General features: G+C 40.4%; 1 protein-coding gene across 1 annotated transcript in view; it reads right to left on the reverse strand.

Annotated features, from left to right (window-relative positions):
• Positions 1-21,517, reverse strand: part of SAMD12 (sterile alpha motif domain containing 12) — a 326,394-nt gene that overhangs the window by 198,925 nt on the left and 105,952 nt on the right. The window contains exon 4 of the mRNA XM_034422216.3: positions 3,522-3,662. Coding sequence (XP_034278107.1) covers positions 3,522-3,662 — 141 coding nt within the window. The remainder of the gene's footprint in view (positions 1-3,521; positions 3,663-21,517) is intronic.

Raw genomic sequence — 21,517 nt, forward strand, 5'->3', positions numbered from 1 at the left:
GGCCTGCTCTTGAGTTGCCATAGGCCAGGGGGGATGGGAAACCGGCGAAATGGCACAGCAGCCAAAGACAGATGCACATTCCATGCTTATCTCTCTCACGGCTGTATCCCAGGGTTACCTACAGCAGCCCAGAGGGGAGTGACCTCTACAACCTGCGAAATTGCTCCGTTGGTGAATGTGATTGATGACACATCCTGGGGGGGAGGGGGGAAACAGGGTCATAATTGGAGTGTATATTATGTAGGGTCAGAGCTGGCTTCACTTGGGAACGTGCCAACATGAAGCTTCTAATAAATAACTGGATTTCTTTTGAAGCTTGGCTCGAGACTTATGATTTAATTAGGGCATCTGTCGGAACCCAGACACAGAGTGTTTACTGGCTGGATGCCTTTCCTGATGTCAATGTGGAGATTTGTTCAGCAGATATATTCTCATTGTGCCCAGAGAGAGAAATATCTGCCTCTACCTAAGATCAAACTCACAGCTTCCTGATTGTGAGGCAAGAGCTCCACCTCTAGGCCACCGCACCACTCCTTTCATCCTCATTTAATGACTATTTTAATTTAATTTTTCAGATTCTTGAAGAGCGATAAATGAACAAGGTATCAATGCATTATTTATAAAGAGTGAGGAAAGGCTTGCTTTGGGGTTGGTACTCAGATAACAACTGGTAAATTTTGAAATTTTGCTTAATAATTGCAACTGGGATTGTGGGGATTGCAGTTGCTAAGTGATGCAATCATCTGACATCTAGTTTTATGGCCACATCACTTAGCAACCAAAATTCCAGCCTATGATCCTTTGCATTCAGTAAAAGCAGACTGGGAATAAATGGTTCTTTTTTCACAGGTGTAGGACCAACCAGTTTATTTTACTAACATCTTACACAACTAAATTTGTTCCACAATCATCATCTTGGAACTGATTTGAAATTCATCTTTTAAGTCATGACACCCCACCTAATTTATGGACTTTTTCTTTCTTTTCTGACCTGCATTCAGGATAATAACTTGCCTGATGAACTTGAAAACTTAAATTCTTTTTTGGGTCATTTTGGTTGATCTATTTTGGCTTGGCTTGTTTTTGTTTTGTTTTGAGAAGGTAAAGTTTAACGCCCATTTAAACATCTATTCTGTAATATTTCTATCGTGAGGTTTCATAAGGCTCAGAGGAGAAACCAATTACTTCTTCGATTAATCAGGCAAGACTGGATCAAGCTCAATCAAGGGAAAGAAATCTGATTTGGCAGGAGAAATCAAGGGATTACAGATAGTCCAAATCAACTTTCTTAGCTAAAATTTACTCATTTAGAACAATAGGAAGATCTAGACTTTATCATATAGATAAGACAAGATTGCTATCAAGTTGAGTTGATCCAAGTAGTTAAAATGTTACTATAGTTTGAATCCAAGATGATAAGATTAATTAGTGGACAGATATTGCAAGATGCTTTTGATCAAATCTCTTACATCTATTCCAATTTTGACTTCAAGTTGAGAGAAGATTATATAGTGCTGGATGAGTATTTACTTTCTTTTATATAAAAAGTGTGAGTATGGAAAAATGAGGATATACTTTTAAGAAGAGACTGGACAACCATTTGTCTAAAATGGTATAAGGTCTCCTGCTTGGATGAAGGGTTGGACTGGAGGATCTCTGGCATCCCTTCCAACTCTATTATTCTGTTCTGTTATTCTGTTATACTTTCTGTGATCACATGTATCCATGTGATCAAGCCCAAAGAATGTCTGGAATGGTATAGGATCTCTTGCCATGGGCAGGAGGTTGGACTAGAAGACCTCCCAGGTCCTTTCCAATCCTATTATTCTATGTGTTTATGGAGATTCTCAGTCATTCAGGTCATGGTTGTCCCAAAGGTGCCTTTTCAAGAGGCAAATGGACTTTCTGGTTTTTCTTTGAGGATGTTTCGCTTCTCATCCAAGAACCTTCTTCAGCTCTGACTTCCCCACCATCCATTCAGAGCTGAAGAGGCTTCTTGGATGAGAAGTGAAACGTCTTCAAAGAAAACCAGAAAGTCCAGTTGCCTCTTGTGACCTATTATTCTATGTTCTGTGTTCTTACTCAGTTTCTTCCAGAATAAGTTTCATCTGTTTTGGTGTGAGCCTTGAAAGAAGTTATTTTATTTATTTACTTATTAGTTTGTCAAACATGTACAAGATAGCAGGTATGAATATAAACATGGACACAAATGAGGGAAACGAATACAAATAAATGGGGACAGTAGGACAGGGATGGTAGGCACACTGGTGCGCTTATGCACGCCCCCTTTATGGACCTCTTAGGAATGGGGTGAGGTCCACGGTAGACAGTTTAAAGTTGAAGCTGTGAGGGTTTGAGGATGGCTTTAGGTTACTTAGTCCCGTTTCAACGTTATCTACTGTAAAATCAACATGTAGTAAATCGTTACAATTAGTTATGGTACGATTAGGAAATGTGGGGCAGCAGCCATTGCTGTCAACGAAGACTGAACTGAAGAATGTATTGAAGAGGTTGGCCTTAACAGCTTCATTGTTACAATCTTCCCCATTAGACCCTTTTAGGGGTGGGATAGTTTTTGAGTTTTTAAGTTTGGCATTTACGAAATTATAGAAGGCTCAGATGGACTTTGAGTATAACAGCTCCTGTTTGCAATGGTGATTGGTACATTCTGCCTTTATCTGGCGGCATAAGGCTTTGTAGCGGTTTTTAAAGTTTAACTTCTTAGACAGTAGACTAACAGGTTGGAATTATGTTGTGTCTGGTGGTAAAAGCTTTCCCTTGGGCCATGGATTTAGCCCTGTTATGATCCAGAGAATTCAGCATTACACAACTCAGCTGCTGAGAATAGCTTTGCCTAGTCCTTTCCTTCCTTCTATGCAAGCTTTTCCAACCTAGCACCTTTTAGATGTGTTGGTTCCAGTCTCTGCCTGTTCTGCAAGCATAAATTCATAACAGAAGGTGACAGAAAACAGCCAGTACTGATATCACAGCATAACAAAACATACACAGTATATTCCTCATCTTGGCCAGCTGGATTTCAGACAATGAAAGAGATCACCATGGAATAATACTGTATTGACTAACACTAGAATCCAAATAATTAAGCACAAAGCTTCTGCTTTCAAAATCAGCCCACATGAAGTGAAACAATGGATTCTTTCCGCAGCAGCATGAATGATATAGAAGCAAATCATCCCTATTTCGTTTCCATTAATTAACACAGAATATACTTGTCTCCAGAAGGACCAACTTGTGTATGCAAATATGTGTTAGGAAGCAATAGAAGGGCTTCTTTCTAATACAAAAAAGGGCTCTTATCATAACAGGCAGGTAGTCCATAATACATAAATCACCTGTTTTTCTTATTTTCCTCTTGCGCGATGTGAGGGAGAGTGCTCTGGTTGCACGAGACCTCCTTGTGCATAAGTTCGCGCTGGAGAGCATCAAATTAATCTCTCCTTGCTTGAAGGTGACCTTCCTGTCTCACCTTCTGCATTCTCCTTGAGTTGAATGTTTCCTACCTTGCGTGAGTAGCTGTAGGTTTCGAACTTCCTCCCTCACTTTCAGCTGGAGCACTTGCTGCAGAATGTGCTGACGTAAGCTCTCCTGAGCAATCCCCATTCGCTCAAGCTTTTTGTCGGTAAGCCTGAGCAGTGCGCGGCCTGGATCCAAAGGAAGAGACAAGAGGAAGAGGGATTACTCCAGGATTTCCGTTTAATGAATAAAAAAGAAAAAAATCTACATGCTATCAATACCTTCATTCTAGGAGACAAAACCCGCCTGCAGCGCAAATATTCTCTCGGAAACAATCTGATTCACAATGGGATAGATTGAGGGAATAGGCGGCCCCGAAATATTTGTTGGCTCAGTGATTTAATTACATTCCACACTGGAGATCCAGGTTCAGAAGATGAAATAACTCATTGAGATTCCAGCGCCTGTACTTGTTATAGGAAAGGAGCTGTGTGTAATATGCTACGGTCAAAAGGAAGTTATGAGGACTGCACAATTGCTTAGGAGGAGAACATGAGAGGTGGTATTGAGCCGGTTCGGACCGGTTCGCGTAAACCAGTAGCAGAAATCGGCTCTATGCTGTCCTATTTAGGCACATTTTTGAGGCTGAGTACATGCGCGGAAGGTGCGTGCGTGAGCAAAGCAATGCAGGGAAGGCTGGGCACATGTGCCCACGCACTCACATTTTCGATGCTGGGCGAACCGGTAGTTAAATTATGTAAAGGCCACCTCTGGAGAACATATAGCAATAGCACTTAGACTACATACCACTTAAGACTTTACAGCCTTCTCTGAGTGGTTTACAGTGTCAGCCTATTGCCCTCAATGATCTAGGTCCTCATTTTACCGATCTCGGATGAATGGAAGGCTGAATCAACCTTCAGCCGGTCAGGATCGAACTGCTGCAGTCAGCAGAGTTAGCCTGCAATACTGCATTCTAACCACTGTGCCACCACAGCTCAGTTTTATATACTTAAGTTCTCAAGTTCAAGCCCTGGTCTCTGTGCTTAGGAGAAACGTTTAGCAAGCAATGGAAGCTATCTTTGTTGAATAGGTAGGAAACAAATAGTACTTGTTGAGGGCTCATTTGTATGGGATCAGTGTAAAGTAGTTGTACTTATCTACAATATCTATTCTGCCAGTTAATCAGATGCATCCCTCGCAACAGAAGCCAATGTAGACAACAGAAGCCAAAAGTAGAGTAACACAATCACTTAAACTATCAAAAATATTTTAAAAAATAAAGTGCAACAGGAGAAACAGAACTTTAACACAAAACCTGCACGTACAAGAGGAATGTGCTTGGGTGAGGGGCTAGTGGAAATATCACTTAATAGGAAACAAGTTGATCTGGAACAATCTTCAAGAGGACTATAAAGTCCCAGCACTTCATCCAACTGGCTTTGTGCCTAAGGTGGGACTAGAACTCACAGTCTCCTGGTTTTTAGGCCAGTACCTTAACCACTAGACTTTAGATAGCCATATCAGGAGAAATATTTTATTTTGGTATGGCTCCCCTTTATTAAATAGTAGCAATCCTAAAATCTAACCCTGAGCTAATTGTTTGTGTACTATCTATTGGTTTTGAGTGACATTGGGAGAACACCAGCTATCCAACACCATGAAGAAGCTTCCAGTTCAAGAAGAAAAAAGTTAATAAAAACTGAACATTTTAATTCCTGGAAGTGTTTCAGCAAATAATTTATTGTCCTGATGGGAACTATATTGATCCTTTACAAATCTTGGCTATAAAAGACTGTTAAGACCGTTCTGTTTTTCAGTTGAACCTATTCAGGAAGGCTTGATGATTTGAAGAGGAAGAAATAATCATAACTCGAATTCCCGTCTGAAGTATAAATTCAAGCACAAATCATATTAAGTTGCTTTGGAAATGCATTGTAAAATGTAAGACAGCCATTTTTAGAGCTTGCAGGAAGAACCTCAAAGACCCACAAGGCAAATTAAATGCAAATCTAAAACTTTGGCAGACAGACATATAAATTTACATTACTTGTTCCTTGTACATTTACAAACTCATTTCCTAGATGCACTAACTGTTCAATAAATATGGCTGTAAGTAACGTCCTCTCTGAGGTAAGCTCAACTCTTGGTAACTTCCTTGACACATCCATGCAGTTTTCTTGGAAATTGCATGGAGATATTTTACTGCTGTTTTCTTCCAAAATGTTTTTTGACTACTGAATCTAGCCTCAAGTTCTTAGAGTTCTCGGTGGTCTCCCATTCAAGTGTGAATGATGCTTGACCCTGCTTAGTGTCCAAATCTGGCCAACATTGGCCAAGGTCAACTAGCTGCTAAGGCTATAGATTGATTTTCTTTTCTTTTTTTTAAGTTTAAAAACAAACTTTATTGAATTTAAAAATATTAACAAACAAAAACAAAAAGAGAGAATATACAAATTTTCTCTCTCTTAAAATTTACATTTTCAATCCATAATTACACTAACAAACTAAGTACATATAATTATATAAACACATATATACAAATCTACAAACAGTGACTTATTTACCTTTTCTATCTATCTGACGGTGCATTTTTTTTTTTTTTGCATTTCCTCTAATTCTTATCTTTACCCTTTTTTCCTTTGGTTTATCCACTTATACCATCTATTCCATACTATAAAATACTTTGAGTCTTCCTTATCTTTTAATTCTAGAGTTAACTTATCCATTTCTGTGCATGTATAAATTTTTTGTATTACTTCCTGATCTGTTGGCATACGATCTGTTTTCCACAATTGTGCTATAGCCAATCTGGCCACCGTAATTATGTGTAGTGTCAAGTAGTTTATGTCTTTTCTAATATTCCTTTTTATCATATATTTGAAGTACTCAATATATATGCCATGTCCCATGGCATAGGGTACCTTCGAGACCGTCTTCTGCCACCAATAGCCTCCCACTGACCAGTCCGTTCCCACAGAGAGGGTCTCCTCAGGGTGCCATCAGCCAAGTTATGTCGGCTGGCGACACCCGGGAAAGGGCCTTCTCTGTGGGAGTCCCAGCCCTGTGGAATGAACTGCCCCCAGAAATACATAAGATCTCCGACCTCCGGGTGTTTCGCTGCGCACTGAAGACCCTGTTGTTCCGCCAGGCAGGGCTATCAACATAATAATTTTAAATTGGGGTATTTTAAATTTTTGGGGTTTTAAATCGGCCAAATCTATTTAATTATTTTAATTTTTAATCATTGTTCTGTCCTGTGTTTTTAAATTGGCTGTACACCGCCCTGAGTCCTTCGGGAGAAGGGCGGTATAATAATAATAATAATAATAATAATAATAATAATAATAATAATAATAATAATAATAATAATAATAATAATAATAATTTATTATTATTATTATTATTATTATTATTATTTATTTTATTTTATTTTATTTTATTTTATTTTATTTTATTTTATTTTATTTTATTTTATTTTATTTTCAATTGGACAAACCCTGATCTGTTGGATCATCATTTCCTAGATAGTTCCTCTTACCTAAACAGAGAAACAGAATGACCAAGGATAAAAGAAGCAGTAGGACAGGGAGTGAGTTTTGATTTCCTGCCAGCTTCACCATGGCTGACACACACACCCTTTAGCAGATGATGGTGGGACCAGTCCACCCAGCCTCCAGAAAGCTAGAATGGGACCAGTCTACCAGATCTCCAGTGACCAAAGCAGGGGCTGGTCTACCAGGCCTCTGGAGGGTTATGCCAGGACTGGTCTGCTAAAACTCCAAGCAGTGGTGTGGAGGCGGATCAGTACTGAATCAACCATAAATTTGCCAAATTTCAACCCAACAGGAGTCATGGATCCCAGATTTTGGATGCCTTTTGTAGGTTAGTCCAGTGACCACATGATTTACTTAACAACTGTGGCAAAATACAAACTGGGCAGAAACGATCTTGTAGACGACCCTCACTTTGTCAAGGATCTAGGAGTACTTATCTCAAATGATCTAAGCCCCAGAGCTCACTGTAACAGCATTGCCAAAAAGTCATTAAGAATTGTTAACCTAATCTTGCGAAGCTTCTTCTCCAGTAACATTGTATTGCTAACTAGGGCATACAAAACCTTTGCCAGACCAATTCTTGAATACAGCTCATCCGCCTGGAATCCACACTGTATATCAGACATTAACACGATTGAACAGATCCAGAGGTATTTCACAAAAAGAGTACTCCACTCCTCTACTCGCAATACAATCCCTTATGCCACCAGACTTGAAATTCTGGGCTTGGACAATCTGGAACTGCACCTCTTGTGGTCCGATCTAAGCATAGTACACAAAATTGTCTGCTACAACATCTTACCTGTCAATGACTTCTTCAGCTTCAACCACAATAATACATAGGCAAACAATCAATACAAATTCAAGGTAAACCGCTCCAAACTCGATTGCAGAAAATACGACTTCAGCAACAGAGTGATCAATGCCCGGAATGCTCTACCTGACTCCATTGTTACAGCCTCAAACCTCCATAGCTTCAACCTCTAACTGTCTACTGTGCATCTCACCCCATTCCTAAGAGGTCTGTAAGGGGGCGTGCATAAGCGCACCAGCATGCCTACCATCCCTGTCTTACTGTCCCCATTAGCTGTACTTATTTCCTTTGTTTATGTATATACCTATGTTCTGTCCCCGTCCCACACACGCACCCCCACAGACGGCCCGGAGTTAATAAGCCACACAACAAAGTCTTTGAAGATAAAGCTGGCAGCAACCCAGTGGCTAGCTGCCAATTGAGACTTTACTCACACAAAACAAAGATTAGACTGCAAGCATTCCGATAAAGCAGGCAAAGTTTCAGCAATACAAGGATTAGTCCAAATGCAGTCCGACAAGGCAGGCAGAAGTCCCGTAATGCAGAGATCATGGATTATTTCTAGTTTTTGCTCGTCACAAACTGAACCAGCCACCACACCCACATTTATACCCTGTGGGGCATGGTCCAGTGACTCAGCTAATCTCTGGCACACCTTCCCCTCTGCTCCGCACGCTTCTCCCTGTGCCGCTGCTGAGGATCCAGCCAGCACTTATTCCTTCGTCGCTGTCCACCTGTGGTTGCGGGGACGTGCTTGGCTCTGGGCCTATCTCTTGGCCTTCGGTGTCCTCCGAAGGCATTGCCAGAGAGGAGGGTCCTGGAGAGGGAGGCCTTGCCAACTCCTCTCCCTCACTCTCAGAGTCTGCATCTGTCGATAGCCCAGGCTCAGGCAACAGAGCCACAACAACCTATACCTGCTATCTTGTACATGTTTGACTAACTACCATATTTTTCGGAGTATAAGACGTACCTTTCCCCCCCAAAAAAGAGGGTGAAAATCTGGGTGCGTCTTATACTCCAAATGTAGCCTCACCCAGCTTCTCAGATGGAGGTTTCAGAGGCTGAAAAAAGCATCAGAAAAGAAGCTTCCGAAAAGAAGCCCCGAAACAGAGTTTCAGAAAAGAAGCCCCCAAACAAAGCTTCAGAAAAGAAGCCCCCAAACAGAGCTTCACAGGCTTTTTTTCTTAAACTCTGTTTCAGAGGCTTTCAGAGGCAGGAAAAAACATTTTTCCTGAAACGGAGTTTCAGAAGTTTCAGAGGCAGAAAAAAAAAAAAAGAAAAGAAAGGCACAGAGCTCACAACCAAGGAACCTGTTGCTAAAATTCACCTCTGGGAACAGCTGATTGGGGGTATTCTGGGAGGCCGATCCACTGCCAATCAGCTTTTTTCTTATTTTCCTCCCAAAAAACTAAGATGCGTCTTATACTCCGAATAATATGGTAACTAACTAACTAACTAACTAAGACGTTATAAAATTGGGCATGACTCCCTTAACAACAACTTTGCTTAGTCACAGATATTCTGTGGTCATAAGTCAAGGACTATCTGTAAGGTATTCCTTTTACTTCTTTTTCAATCCTGCTTTCCTTTTACCAATGGATACAGCAACCCCGGAGCCACTAAATCCTAAACAGGGCTGTTTGAGAACTGCTTAATACTTTTGCATTCATCAAACACCCTCCCCCCATACTGTTATGTTAGTGTTTCCAAATATTTCCCCACAGGCATTCAGTAAAAATTGAAACGTTGGATGGCCGTCACCTAGGATTGAGTCTAGAGGGGAGCCCATCTGCCAAGAAAATATGCAATATTATGCTAGGGATGATTAAGGAGCACCTTGAGAGTATAACAGGAAGACAGGATAGTAAAAGTGTTCCCAGCCATGCCCATCGCAAAAATAAAAAAGTTAAATAAGCAAACATCCTCTGAAATCATCCCCACAGCATGTTCTCCAACAACTAGGTGCATCCACCATTCCCAAAAAGTTGCCTACTATTGGAATAGACCAATATCAGGGGTGAAATGGTTCAGACCGGTTCAGGCAAACCGGTAGTAAAAAATGCTACTAATTTAGCCAAACCAGTATTTCTGACAATCAGCTGGGTGAAGATCAGCTGTGACACGCAATTTGTATTAGCTAGAATCGTCGGATTTACTGCTTGCTAGCTAATCTAAATCGCGTAGCACAGCGGATTCCCCCCCCTTGCTGTTCTACTTACCTTTGCAGACTGAGAAGGCTTCAAAATGTTCCTTTTTTAGCGCTGCGTGGGCGCGCCTCAGGTGATCATCCACGCTCGGTAGCAGACTCACAGAACCGGTAGCAGACTTCCGAGGATTTCACCACTGCCCAATATTATCAGCACTGAGGCACACATTATTTTCTTCCTTCAGTTTTCCCTATTGTTGTTTTTAAAGAAATGTTCTTATGAAATCTTGCTCTGTCCTTTTCTAATATATTTTGCTGTTATTATGCTCCGAAAAGAATTGCTGTATTCTTGTCCTAATAGAGGTGGGAAAATGGCTTTACAATTTCTTCCTGCATGAAGTTCATTTGTATGATATATGCCCTGAGGGCAAAGACAGAGCTATCATGGATGCTTCTTAAAAGTATTAGAAAGAGGACGTGGCTTGCATGCACAAATGCTTAGGATTGAACCCGGGTTCAAGTCCCAGCACTGCATGGAAAGATCTAACCTTTGAAACATGGCAGAACCATTATCAGTCAGTGAGCTAGATGGTCTGTTAAGATCTATTCTTATCTCCTATTCTCTATTGCCTGGAGAAGAAAAGGTCACTTTTCTTGTCTTCTGACTGGCAACAGAAAATTCTCCTGTCCGTGAGCCAAAAAAATAGCAGCAATGTTTCAATAGAATGGAATTATCTCAGTTGGATTGCAGTTTTTGATGCAGTCAACAAATTATAATTTGAGGCCAACCAAGCCGCGTGCAATAACTGTCTGCAAAATTAATTCTACGACCCAATCCTTGTGAAATTATTAGTTTACTCTTCAGTTTTGAACAAAGGTGCAATTCTCCACAAACCTACAGATCAGTGGTGGAATTCAATTTTTTTTTTACTATCGGTTCTGTGGGCGTGGCTTGGTGGGCGTGGCAGGGGAAGGATACTGCAAAATCTCCATTCCCAACCCACTCCAGGGGAAGGATACTGCAAAATCTCCATTCCCTCCCCACCCCAGGGGAAGGATATTGCAAAATCCCCATTCCTTCCCCACTCCTGGGGGAAGGATATTGCAAAATCTCCATTTCCACCCCACTCTGGGACCAGCCAGAGGCAGTATTTGCTGGTTCTCCAAACTATTCAAAATTTCCGATACCAGTTCTCCAGAACCTGTCAGAACCTGCTGAATAGCACCCCTGCTACAGATCCTACATCTTCTTCTTCTTCTTTAACCAAATACTATTAAGAATGTCAAATTGTAGATGGCGTTAATATGGCGTTAATTGATGTTAGTATAAATGGAAAATTAAAAGTGCACTATCTGTAAAGGAGGAAAGCATGCGGACAGCAAGCCATCCTATTTCAACCTATATTGCCTTAATTCTCTATAGAGATCCTGTAGGAAGCTTATTGCCTTAACAACAGGATTATCTGATGGACCTTTTTCCTATGTGGTCACCTCTGCATTTTAATATTATCAAATCCGAGAGAGAGAGAGAGAGAGAGACTGAAGTCTGAAAGACACCAGATTTAGGTATAGCGTGAAAGTTAAAGGATGATGTTTAGCTTTGATGTTGAGCTCTGTGCAAGCCAATCTTGGTTGATGGACAACCAACTACAGAATTGCACTGGCTAGTTTCATATAAGTAAGCTACTCTTGTATTGACATTTCACTGGCATGTATAGGGAAGACGTGAAGCCACAGCTGGTAAATAGGTTTCAATCAGCCTTGCAATTTTATTAAAAATATAAACTGCTTATTAAGTTCTCACAATTGTAATTACAAAGCCTTCGGCTCTGGATCAACAAAATAGCGTCTTGTTTTATCTTCTATTCATAGACATAATGTTAATCTATTCTAAAGCAGTTTAGGTATTCTTAGAGGTATTCAGCAATATTCTTAATTGCACATTGTTAATCCGGTATTATGTATAAACAATAAAGGCAGCCTTTCAAAAGTAATGAAATGGGGAAGAGCAGAGCTTGCCAACTGGATTGCGAGATGTGAAAGAAAGAAGAAGAAGAAAAAAAGAGAGACATTCTGCAAACATGAAAAATCTTTAATACTTTAATATAAGGTATCCTCGTTTCTTTTAGGCCCATCTGCCAAAATGAATTCCTATAACCTGGTAATATATACAACCAGACAAAAACAACAGCAACCCCAAAAAATTATCACAAAATATTTATTTGATAAACAAATGTATATAACTGCACAATTCACACAGTGAGGCCTGGTGGTGTACAACGTTAAAAGTCCACAGTTTTTTTAAAAATCACAATTTAACCCCCACTTTGCCCTCTAGCCTATGGAGGCAAATAATTATCAATTAAGCACTAGAAGAAATCAACTCACATTTACATTGTGATAAAATACTGTTTTATTTGCTCTGGAAGCAAGTAATTGGTTATTCTTCATTATTGGAATAACGATGTTGGGAAGGAAGTAAATAAATCCTCTAGTTATTGATAAATACCTGTCAAGAGTATGAGTTGTGCTTAAAGACACTATTAAAATTGAATGTGAGAAAGACAGCAATAGTATCATATATAAGATCAAGGAGTTTCAATTTCTTTTCAGGTTGCTGAACCTATTAGTTTATATATATATATTCTACATTCAAATCCTAAAAGGAAGTGTGCAGAATATGCAAACTATAATTTCATAAGATACCAAAATAATATTTGAATCATCCGTCCATACAGGATAGAGCCCTGCTTAGAAAAGTGATGCCAGATCTACAAGCTGGCCAGTGGTGAGTTGTTCCCGGTTCTGTCCGGTTCTTGCGAACCGGTAGTAAAAGCGGCGGGAGGCTCTGCCCACCGGCTGGATGTCATAATGGATGATCTGCGCATGCACAGAACTGCACGCACACGTGCGCTCCCATTGCAAACTGGTGGTAAAGGTAAGTAGAACCCACCCCTGAAGCTGGCTTTTAAAAAGATTGAGGAATGTGAGACAGTATCGCTGATACATGATGGACAGCTGCAAAACCCAAAGAATGCAAAAAAAAAAGAAAAAAGAAAAAGAAAAAACAGGTCAGTGCATGTTTCATTGATTGGTGAAAGACCTTCAGTTGTGTCAATCAAAGTAGATTGTTTTTGGAAAAGTGCGAATCACAGAAGAACTTATTGTCCTCGTGTGAAAGGTACCTACTGAAAAGAAAACCCTAATATGGACAGAATGTGATGACACAAACTGGATCCAGGCTGGCAAAGGAGTGTATAATCTCTCCTGAATCTACTGGTTATGCTGAATTAAAGGAAGCTGGATTGAAAGAAGATAAGCATGGCTTTAAAACTAGAGGAAGAATCTGCACTTTGCTGATGACGTTACTCTGATAGCTAACAATGCATAGGATCTACCAAGCTCTAGTAATAAAGTCAGGGAGCACAATGAGAAAATGGGACTAAAATTAAATATTAAGAAGGCCAAACTAATGACAACACATACAACAATCAGCCTTAGAATTGGCAATGAAGACATCAAAGAGGTCTTTTGCCTTTTAGGATCAACCTTTAAAAGAATAGGCACTTAAGAGATATAGGGTGGCCTAGAGGTTAAGAGGCTGGACATGTCGATCAGAAGGTCGGCAGTTCAAGACCCGCATGATGGGGTCAGCTCCCGTTCCTGCCCCATCTCCTGCCAACCTAGCAGTTTGAAAGCAGGCAAATATGAGTAGATAAATAGGTACCACTTCAGTGGGGAGGTAACAACATTCCATGCACTTAGCGGCCTTCTCCTTCCCTCACACTGACGGCTCCGTTGCCCATTTCTCCATTGCAGCGCAGCGCCCAGGATCCATTTTGATAGCGGGGGGGGAATTTAACAACCAGTTCGCTTGAACCGTTGCAAACCAGCTGAATAGTCTTGTTGGCCAGAAGACCATGAAAGTGTCTTCAGGCAAAGCTGGCTCCCTCACTTAGGGAACAAAGATGAACACCATCCCTTAAGAGTCAAAGATGACTGGACGAAACCTTTACCTTTTTTATTAACAGTAACCGAACGAGCGGTCAAGAGATACACCACAGAGTAGCATGCAGTAGCACATGAACACCTCAGAAAAGATATTCAGATACTGTTATGTTTCCGCATCAACAAAGATCAGAATATGCAAATCATGTTATTCCCTGTGACACTCCATGAAAACAGAAGTTGGACTTTGAAGAAGCAGGATAGGAAGAGTATTCAGGCTTTGGAACTTTGGTGTTGGAGATTCCCAGGAGTATCATGGACAGCTCACCAATGGATCATCAAATAAATCAACCCAGGTGTCAGGGTTCCAAGTAACACCCCCAACGAAAGAAAACTCAGAGGTTTGAGTTTCCTCAGTTACATTTTATTAGAGATTTCATATTGGCACATCTGGGAAAACCCGAATCTGAAAATTTCCAGGTTTTCCCCACCCAAAGGAAAGTTCAAGTCCCTGCCCAACACCCACAAGTCCATCACATGGTTCAATCAAAGCACCGTCCCACCTGGAGATGCCTCCGAGGTCCAGCCTTCCAGGTGCAGGGCAAGATGTCCTTGACTTTCTGAGAAAGGAATGTTATTATGACTATATATCACCCATACTCCATACAATCCCCCCTCCCAATTTCACACAGTAGTAAATGTGGCAGGTCTGAAGGCCCAATACAAAAGATGGCTTCCAGGCCTGACACCAGGCTTCTCCCTGGAGGCCCAAATGACCAGGCTCAAAGTTTTGAAAGAGAAGACAAAGGAAAGCAAAGAAAATATATAAGGGGGAAAAAAGTGCAAAGAAAACAATACAAGAGAAAAAAAAAGAAAGAAAGGAGAAGAAAAAGTTCTAACTGGCTTCCTGCCTTCTTAACAGCAGTTACAAGTATGTCTATATCTTTCTCTCTGTAAGATTAAAACATAATTTCCTTCTTTCCATAGTCTACCCTTTCTAATAATCAAATCCCTAAATCACAAATTCACTTTCTTTTTTCAGCAAAAAGTCCCTAAGTGGTTTCCAGTCACTAATAACTGTAGTTATAGTCCTTTCAAACAACTCAATTTTGCCATCTCTGCTAATTCTATCATCGTCACCAGACATACGTCAGTTATGATTCAGGTCTTTCCATTTTTGTGCATGTAATAATCTTGTAGCAATTTTCATATATAAAATCAATTTTCCACAACGCTTTTCTAATTATCTACCCATTAAGTCCCAACAAGAAGAGTTCTGGTTTCAATTCAAATTATCCTATTTTGGACCATTATGTGAAGAACTGGCTCTCCGAAGAAGGCTCTAATGCTGGAAGGGAGAAAGAGAATGACGAGGAAGAAGGCTGTTGGGGCCCGCCAGCGGCCTGCGCAGATTGTGGCTGATCCTGACGACGAGGAGGCTGGTATGGTGTCGCGCCTGAAGCCTGTGCAGCCGGCGCTCGAGTCGGACAGCGAGGAGGCTGAAGAAAATGTGTTGCCAGAGGCAGAGATTCAGCCAGGGCCTTCAGATCCGCCAGAGGCTCCTTCAAGTGAAGAGAGTGAAGTGGAGAGCCTCTTCTCAATGCACGAGCACACAGAGCTGCCAAAAGGCAGGAGTGGTTACTCAGGAGGAGGTCTCCTCTAGAGTAAGGCTTGGGGCTAATTGGCCATTCCTTTAGCCTATTTAAGTTTGCACACAGCTGGCAAACGTTGCAGGAAACAACGTGTGTTCGTCCGGTCATTTGTTGAGCATTTGAGAGTGAATTTTTCTTGCAAACCTGGTTTCTGGACTAATTGCCAACTCTTGTAAGCCTTTATCTAATCTTTGGAATTTCTGGCAGGCTGTTAAGGACATTTTTAGTAATAGCCTGCATTTGAAAAAGACTGTGTTTGTAGTAAACGGGGTTGTTCGGAGTTTTGTGTGTGTTACATTTCTTGGGTTCCGTAGCTGGGGCAGAACAAAGGCAGATGGGCTCAATCGTGGAGAAAACCTATCTGTTCACTAAGAATTGACACTGATTTGATGGTACATAATCAATCGGCAAAGCAATCAATCAAGCCATATAACATTAAAACATCTACAATATAATAGCAAGAGCACTTAGACCTAAAAACTGCCCTCTAGGGCTTTACAGCACTCTCTGGGCACTTTACAACAGCAGCATTATTTGCATATTGCCCCCAACAATCTAGCTCCTCATTTAATTGACCACAGGAGGATGGAAGGCTGAGTCAACCTTGAGCCCTCTCAGGATGGTGGGCAGAGTTGGCCTGCAATACTGCATTCTAACCACTGCACCACCTTGTGGTAATCAAGTACATTAACAAAACATTCTAAAGGGGATTCCACTCAACTGACTCTAATGCCTGGTGGAGAAAGAGGTTTTCCTACAAATAAGCAGAGTTGGGATCTGTCAGGTATCAATTCCTTCAAGTTGGATGTACAAAATCTGGTGGGAGGAAGAGATAATGGTGCCTTTCTTACCGCTCTTATCTAATAAGAGTGCTTCAATTTGTTTTCCTTTCTCAGCTAAAAATGGAATGGAATGGAATGGAATGGAATGGAATGGAATAGAATAGAATAGAATAGAATAGAATAGAATAGAATAGAATAGAATAGAATAGAATAGAATAGAATAGAATAGAATAGAATAGAATAGAAGCAATATTCCAAGTGTGGCCTTACCAAGACATTATAAAGTGGTATGAACACTTCACGTGATCTTGATTCTATCCCTCTGTTTATGCCACCTAGAACTGTTTAGGCTTTTTTGGCAGCTGCAGCACACTGCTGGCTCATACTTAAATGTTTGTCCACTAGGACTCTCAAGATCCCTCTCACAGTTACTACTATTGGGCAAGGTACCACATATACTATACCTGTCCTATATCTCCCCATATCTTCCAATCTTGCACTACTTCTTTGAGTTGTTCTATGCTCTGGCTGGTGTCAGCTTTGATGGTGTCCAGCCACCATATTCTTTGATGTCCTGGTTTCCTTTTACCGCTAACTTTTCCAAACATAATTGCTTTCTCCAGTGAATTCCCCCACACAACATGGCCAAAGTAAGTGAGATGCAGTTTCGTGATTTTATCTTCTGGTGACACGTCTGGTGTTATGCACTCCAGGACTTGCTTGTTAGTCACTGTCTTGCTGTCTAAATAATACACAGGAGCCTTCTCCAGTGTCACAGCTTAAAATGACTAGATTTTCTTCCTGTCAAGCTTTTTTAAGACCAAATTTCACACCCATAGGTAGCTGCGGGGGACACAACAGAGCAGACTAACCTACATTTAATTGCCAAACTGATGTCGAGTTCAAGTCAATGTTCTCTTTTGTGTTCCCTGCTTCTACTTTCACTCTTTCAACCGTGACATTATAGCCCAGATTACTGAGATAATTTTTCCAGGACAAATCTGGGAATTTTCAAAACGGATTACTGGTTTCTTTTGACAATCAATCAAAGTCAAAGAAAGAAAAGTAAAGTATCTGCTCCAGAAGGATAGCATCTCTATAGTTGACAAACATTTTGTCAGTTGAAACTTTTAAGAAACTTTTCAGTTCCAGATGAAATCAGGCTTTCTGTTCTTCAAAACTATGCTATTTTATTTTAAATGATAAAACAAAATGACAGACTGAGGTAACAAGGGGAATTGTGATATGCATAAAATTGTAATGTTCCATTCACTTTTGCGTTAAAATTCCCCTTCAGAAAGCATTATGTATTCTGTTACAATTAGGAGCATGGGGGAAAGTATTCTTGTATTCTGGGTCCTGAGGACCCAGATTGTTGGGGGCAATATGCTGACTCTGTAAACTGCTTAGAGAGAGGACTGTAAAGAACTTGGAGAGGGCCGTAAAACCCTGTGAAGCGGTATATACCTAAGTCTAAGTGCTATTGTTATTGCTATTGCTAAGGCTATTGCTATTGCTAAGTGCTATTCCCAATTAAAAAATTTTCATGCACAGGACAATAAAGCCTCAGTGGCGCAATGGTTAGAGTGCAGTACTGCATGTTACTTCTGCTGCCTGCCGGCTGCCTGCAATTTGGCACTTCGAATCCCACCAGGCTCAAGGTTGACTCAGCCTTCCATCCACCGGCAAATTGGTAGCGGCGATCGCAGGTGGGCTTCAAGTTGTGCTATTTAGGCATGTTTTCGAAGCCGGGTGCATGCGTGGAAAGCATGCAAGCGAGCAAAGCGCATGCATGGAAGACTGGGCCCATGCACGGACAGTGTGCGCATGTATGAAGCAAGCATGTGCACACACGGCAAACTGATGGTAAAGGTTAGTAAAACCCACCCGAGCTTCCATCCTTCCGAGGTGGGTAAAATGAGGACCCAGATTGTTGGGGACTGTGTAAACCACTTAGAGAGGGCTATAAAGCACTGTAAAGCAATATATAAGAAGTGCTATTGCTAATAAATGCAATGACCTCATTTCTAAGAACAAATAATATATTTACAAGGCCATAGAGCTTTTCCAGTCTCTATCTCTCTCGGTCTTTCTCTGTAAGCAAGCAATAAAATTCATACTCCTTCCTCAACTTTTACTGGCAAAAAGAAGATACTGCTAGATGCAATAAGAGATGATCAGATATTTCCTGGAATCCAAAAGTAAGGTCATATTGTAGGAAAATTACAATACTTCTGAATGTACTGCACACACTTAGATCTCATTGCTAACAACCAGTGATAGATTAATTCAACTGAGTGGGATTTTTCTCCTTAAAAAGCAGATGCTACGTTTAAGATATAAATAATAACATGGTAACTTTTATAAATTAATGCATTATTCTGTAAAAAAAAAAAAAGTATTTTTCCCCTAATTTCCTGAAATAAGAGGCATAGACAGGTTTGGCTGTCAGTTAAGGGCAGGGAAAGAACGCAGGCGTCTTCATATAAGATGCAGAGAATGCCTCTAGCTTTGATAACTTCAAACTGGACTAGTAAGGGAAAAATGTGATTCCAATTCAGCTGTTTATTCTATAGATCAGTGGTGGGATTCAAAAATTTTTACTACTGGTTTTGTGGGCGTGGCTTGGTGGCCATGCATGGCTTGGTGGGCATGGCTTGGTGGATGTGGCAGGGGAAGGATACTGTAAAATCTCCATTCCCACCCCACTCCAGGGAAAGGATACTGCAAAATCTCCATTCCCTCCCAACTCCAGGGGAAGGTTACTGCAAAATCCCCATTTCCTCCCGATCAGCTGAGACTCGGGAGGCAGAGAATAGATGGGGGCGGGGCCAGTCAGAGGTGGTATTTACCGGTTCTCCGAACTACTCAAAATTTCCTCTATCGGTTCTCCAGAACTGGTCAAAACCTGTTGAATACCACCTCTGCTATAGATTTAATATTCTTGAAGAGCTTTAATCAATCTAACCATTAAGAAAGGGAAATTTGACCAACCAAGTCCTTTTTGTAAAATCAGATTCAGGAAGCAAAATAAAATGAGATATACGTTCTGAATAGGCCCTTCTGATAAATGTCCTTTGCATCTCTCCTGTGGAAACTCCAACCATGTCTATTTTCATTATACAGTACTGGGTACCTTTTCAATAGTCCAAATTTTTTTTGTTCATTTGCCATCTTGCCACAAAATTGCTGTGGCTTATTCTAAAGGCCATGTTGATTTTTCAGCACATTTGGGATGCCTTTAAAAGAAACCTGACTTTTCAATCCTGAAAATGCAGCTCTTTAGAGCTGGATCTTTTCAAAACCTGTTGACTATTTCTGAAAAATAGCCATTACAAGATATGATCAGCACTAATGCACAAAAAGGGCATCAGACAAAAAAGGTACAGAAATGTGCACATTGACCAAATGAACATTCAAAGTGTAATCCTGAATTCCTCAGCCTCATTGTATTAACATCTTTTAAGAACACCAAAAGATTTCAGTGAAATTATTTTTAAGAGGTTCAGGTTTGACTCAGCCTTCCATCCTTTCTAAGGTAGGTAAATTGAGGACCCAGTTTGTGGGGGCAATAAGCTGACTTTGTATAAATATAGAAAAGTATGAAGGCTATTGCTTAACACATTGTAAGCCGCCCTGAGTTTTCGGAGAAGGGCGGCATATAAATCAATTTTTTTTAAAAAAAGAGGTGTGGTCAGCTTTATTCCAGATAAGGATGGTTAGTCACTGAACTTTAATATCCATTAAGTCAATCTCATTCTGATAACTGTTTATAATCTTCATTTTCTTGTTGCATTGTTTAAAAAAAAAAGTCAATCAGTTTCAACAGACTTCAATATAATAATAGTAAACAATATAACAATATAATGTGTAATGCCCCACACTGAAATTTAACATTGATTTTAGCAATTGAATCTACAACAAAAACCCTTGATTTTATCTCAGAAAGTAGCTCATTTACCAGATGAACAAAACAGCAACTTTTAAGACTACAAATACCTTTATGATAATCTCCCTGTGAGGAAAATTGTAGTGGTCAGTTAGTTTTACCACCTTTTCCCCAAAAATAAGACCCAACCGGAAAATAAGCCTAGCGTAATTTTTCAGGATGCTCGTAATATAAGCCCTGCCCCCAAAATAAGCCCCAGTTAAGATCATCAGCCAGACGGACCAGTGGTGAAATGTAAAATTTGTTACTATCGGTTCTGTGGGCGTAGCTTGGTGGTGGTGGGTAATGTGACTGAGTGGGCATGGCCAACTTTTTTTTTTTACTTTTAAAAGCGGCTGAAGAGGTTGTAAAAAAATGTTTTTAAAAGGCTCTGACGATCACAGCTGAGTTGCCTGAACATCAGAGGCTTTTGTTTTCTTTTAAAAGCATTTTTTTTTTTGCTTTTAAAAGAAAAAAAAGCCTCTGATGATCAGGCAACTCAGCTGGGATCGTCAGAGCCTTTTAAAAGCATTTTTTCTACAACCTCTTCGGCCAAAGGCTTTTTTTTTACTTTTAAAAGCATTTTTTCAGCCGAAAATGCTTTTAAATGCTTTTAAAAGTAAAAAAAAAAAAAAAAGCTTTTGATGATCGTGCAGCTCAGCTGGGCATGGGGGGGCAGGGATTTTTGCTACCGGTTCTCTGAACCACCTGCTGCCATCATTACCGGATCAAGCGATCCGATCCGAACCAGGAGCATTTCACCCCTGAGACGGACACATTTAGTACTGTATTGCCCCCAAAATATGACCTAATGCATCTTTTGGCGCAAAAATTAATATAAGACCCGGTCTTATTTTCAGGGAAACATGGTATTCATGGTTAACCAGGTCATTTGACTCATGTAATTAAGTGTCTTTGTTAACATACAATATAAGTAGTCCTCGACCTACAACCACAATTGAGCCCAACATTTCTGTTTTTAAGTGAAACAATTGTTACATAAGTTTTGCCCCATTTTATGACCTTTCTTACCACAGTTGTTAAGTGAATCACTGCAGTGGATAAGTTATTAACCTGGTCATTAAGTGAATGTGGTTTCTCCATTGACTTTGGTTATCAGAAGGCCGCAAAAGGAGATCACAAGATCTTGGGACACAGCAACCGTCATAAATATTGCCATAAAGTTGCCAAACATCTGAATTTTGATCACACGATC

The sequence above is a fragment of the Pantherophis guttatus genome, chromosome 3 (genome assembly GCF_059756535.1).
Source record: "Pantherophis guttatus breed Tessera chromosome 3, ASM5975653v1, whole genome shotgun sequence".
Lineage (NCBI taxonomy): Eukaryota > Metazoa > Chordata > Lepidosauria > Squamata > Colubridae > Pantherophis > Pantherophis guttatus.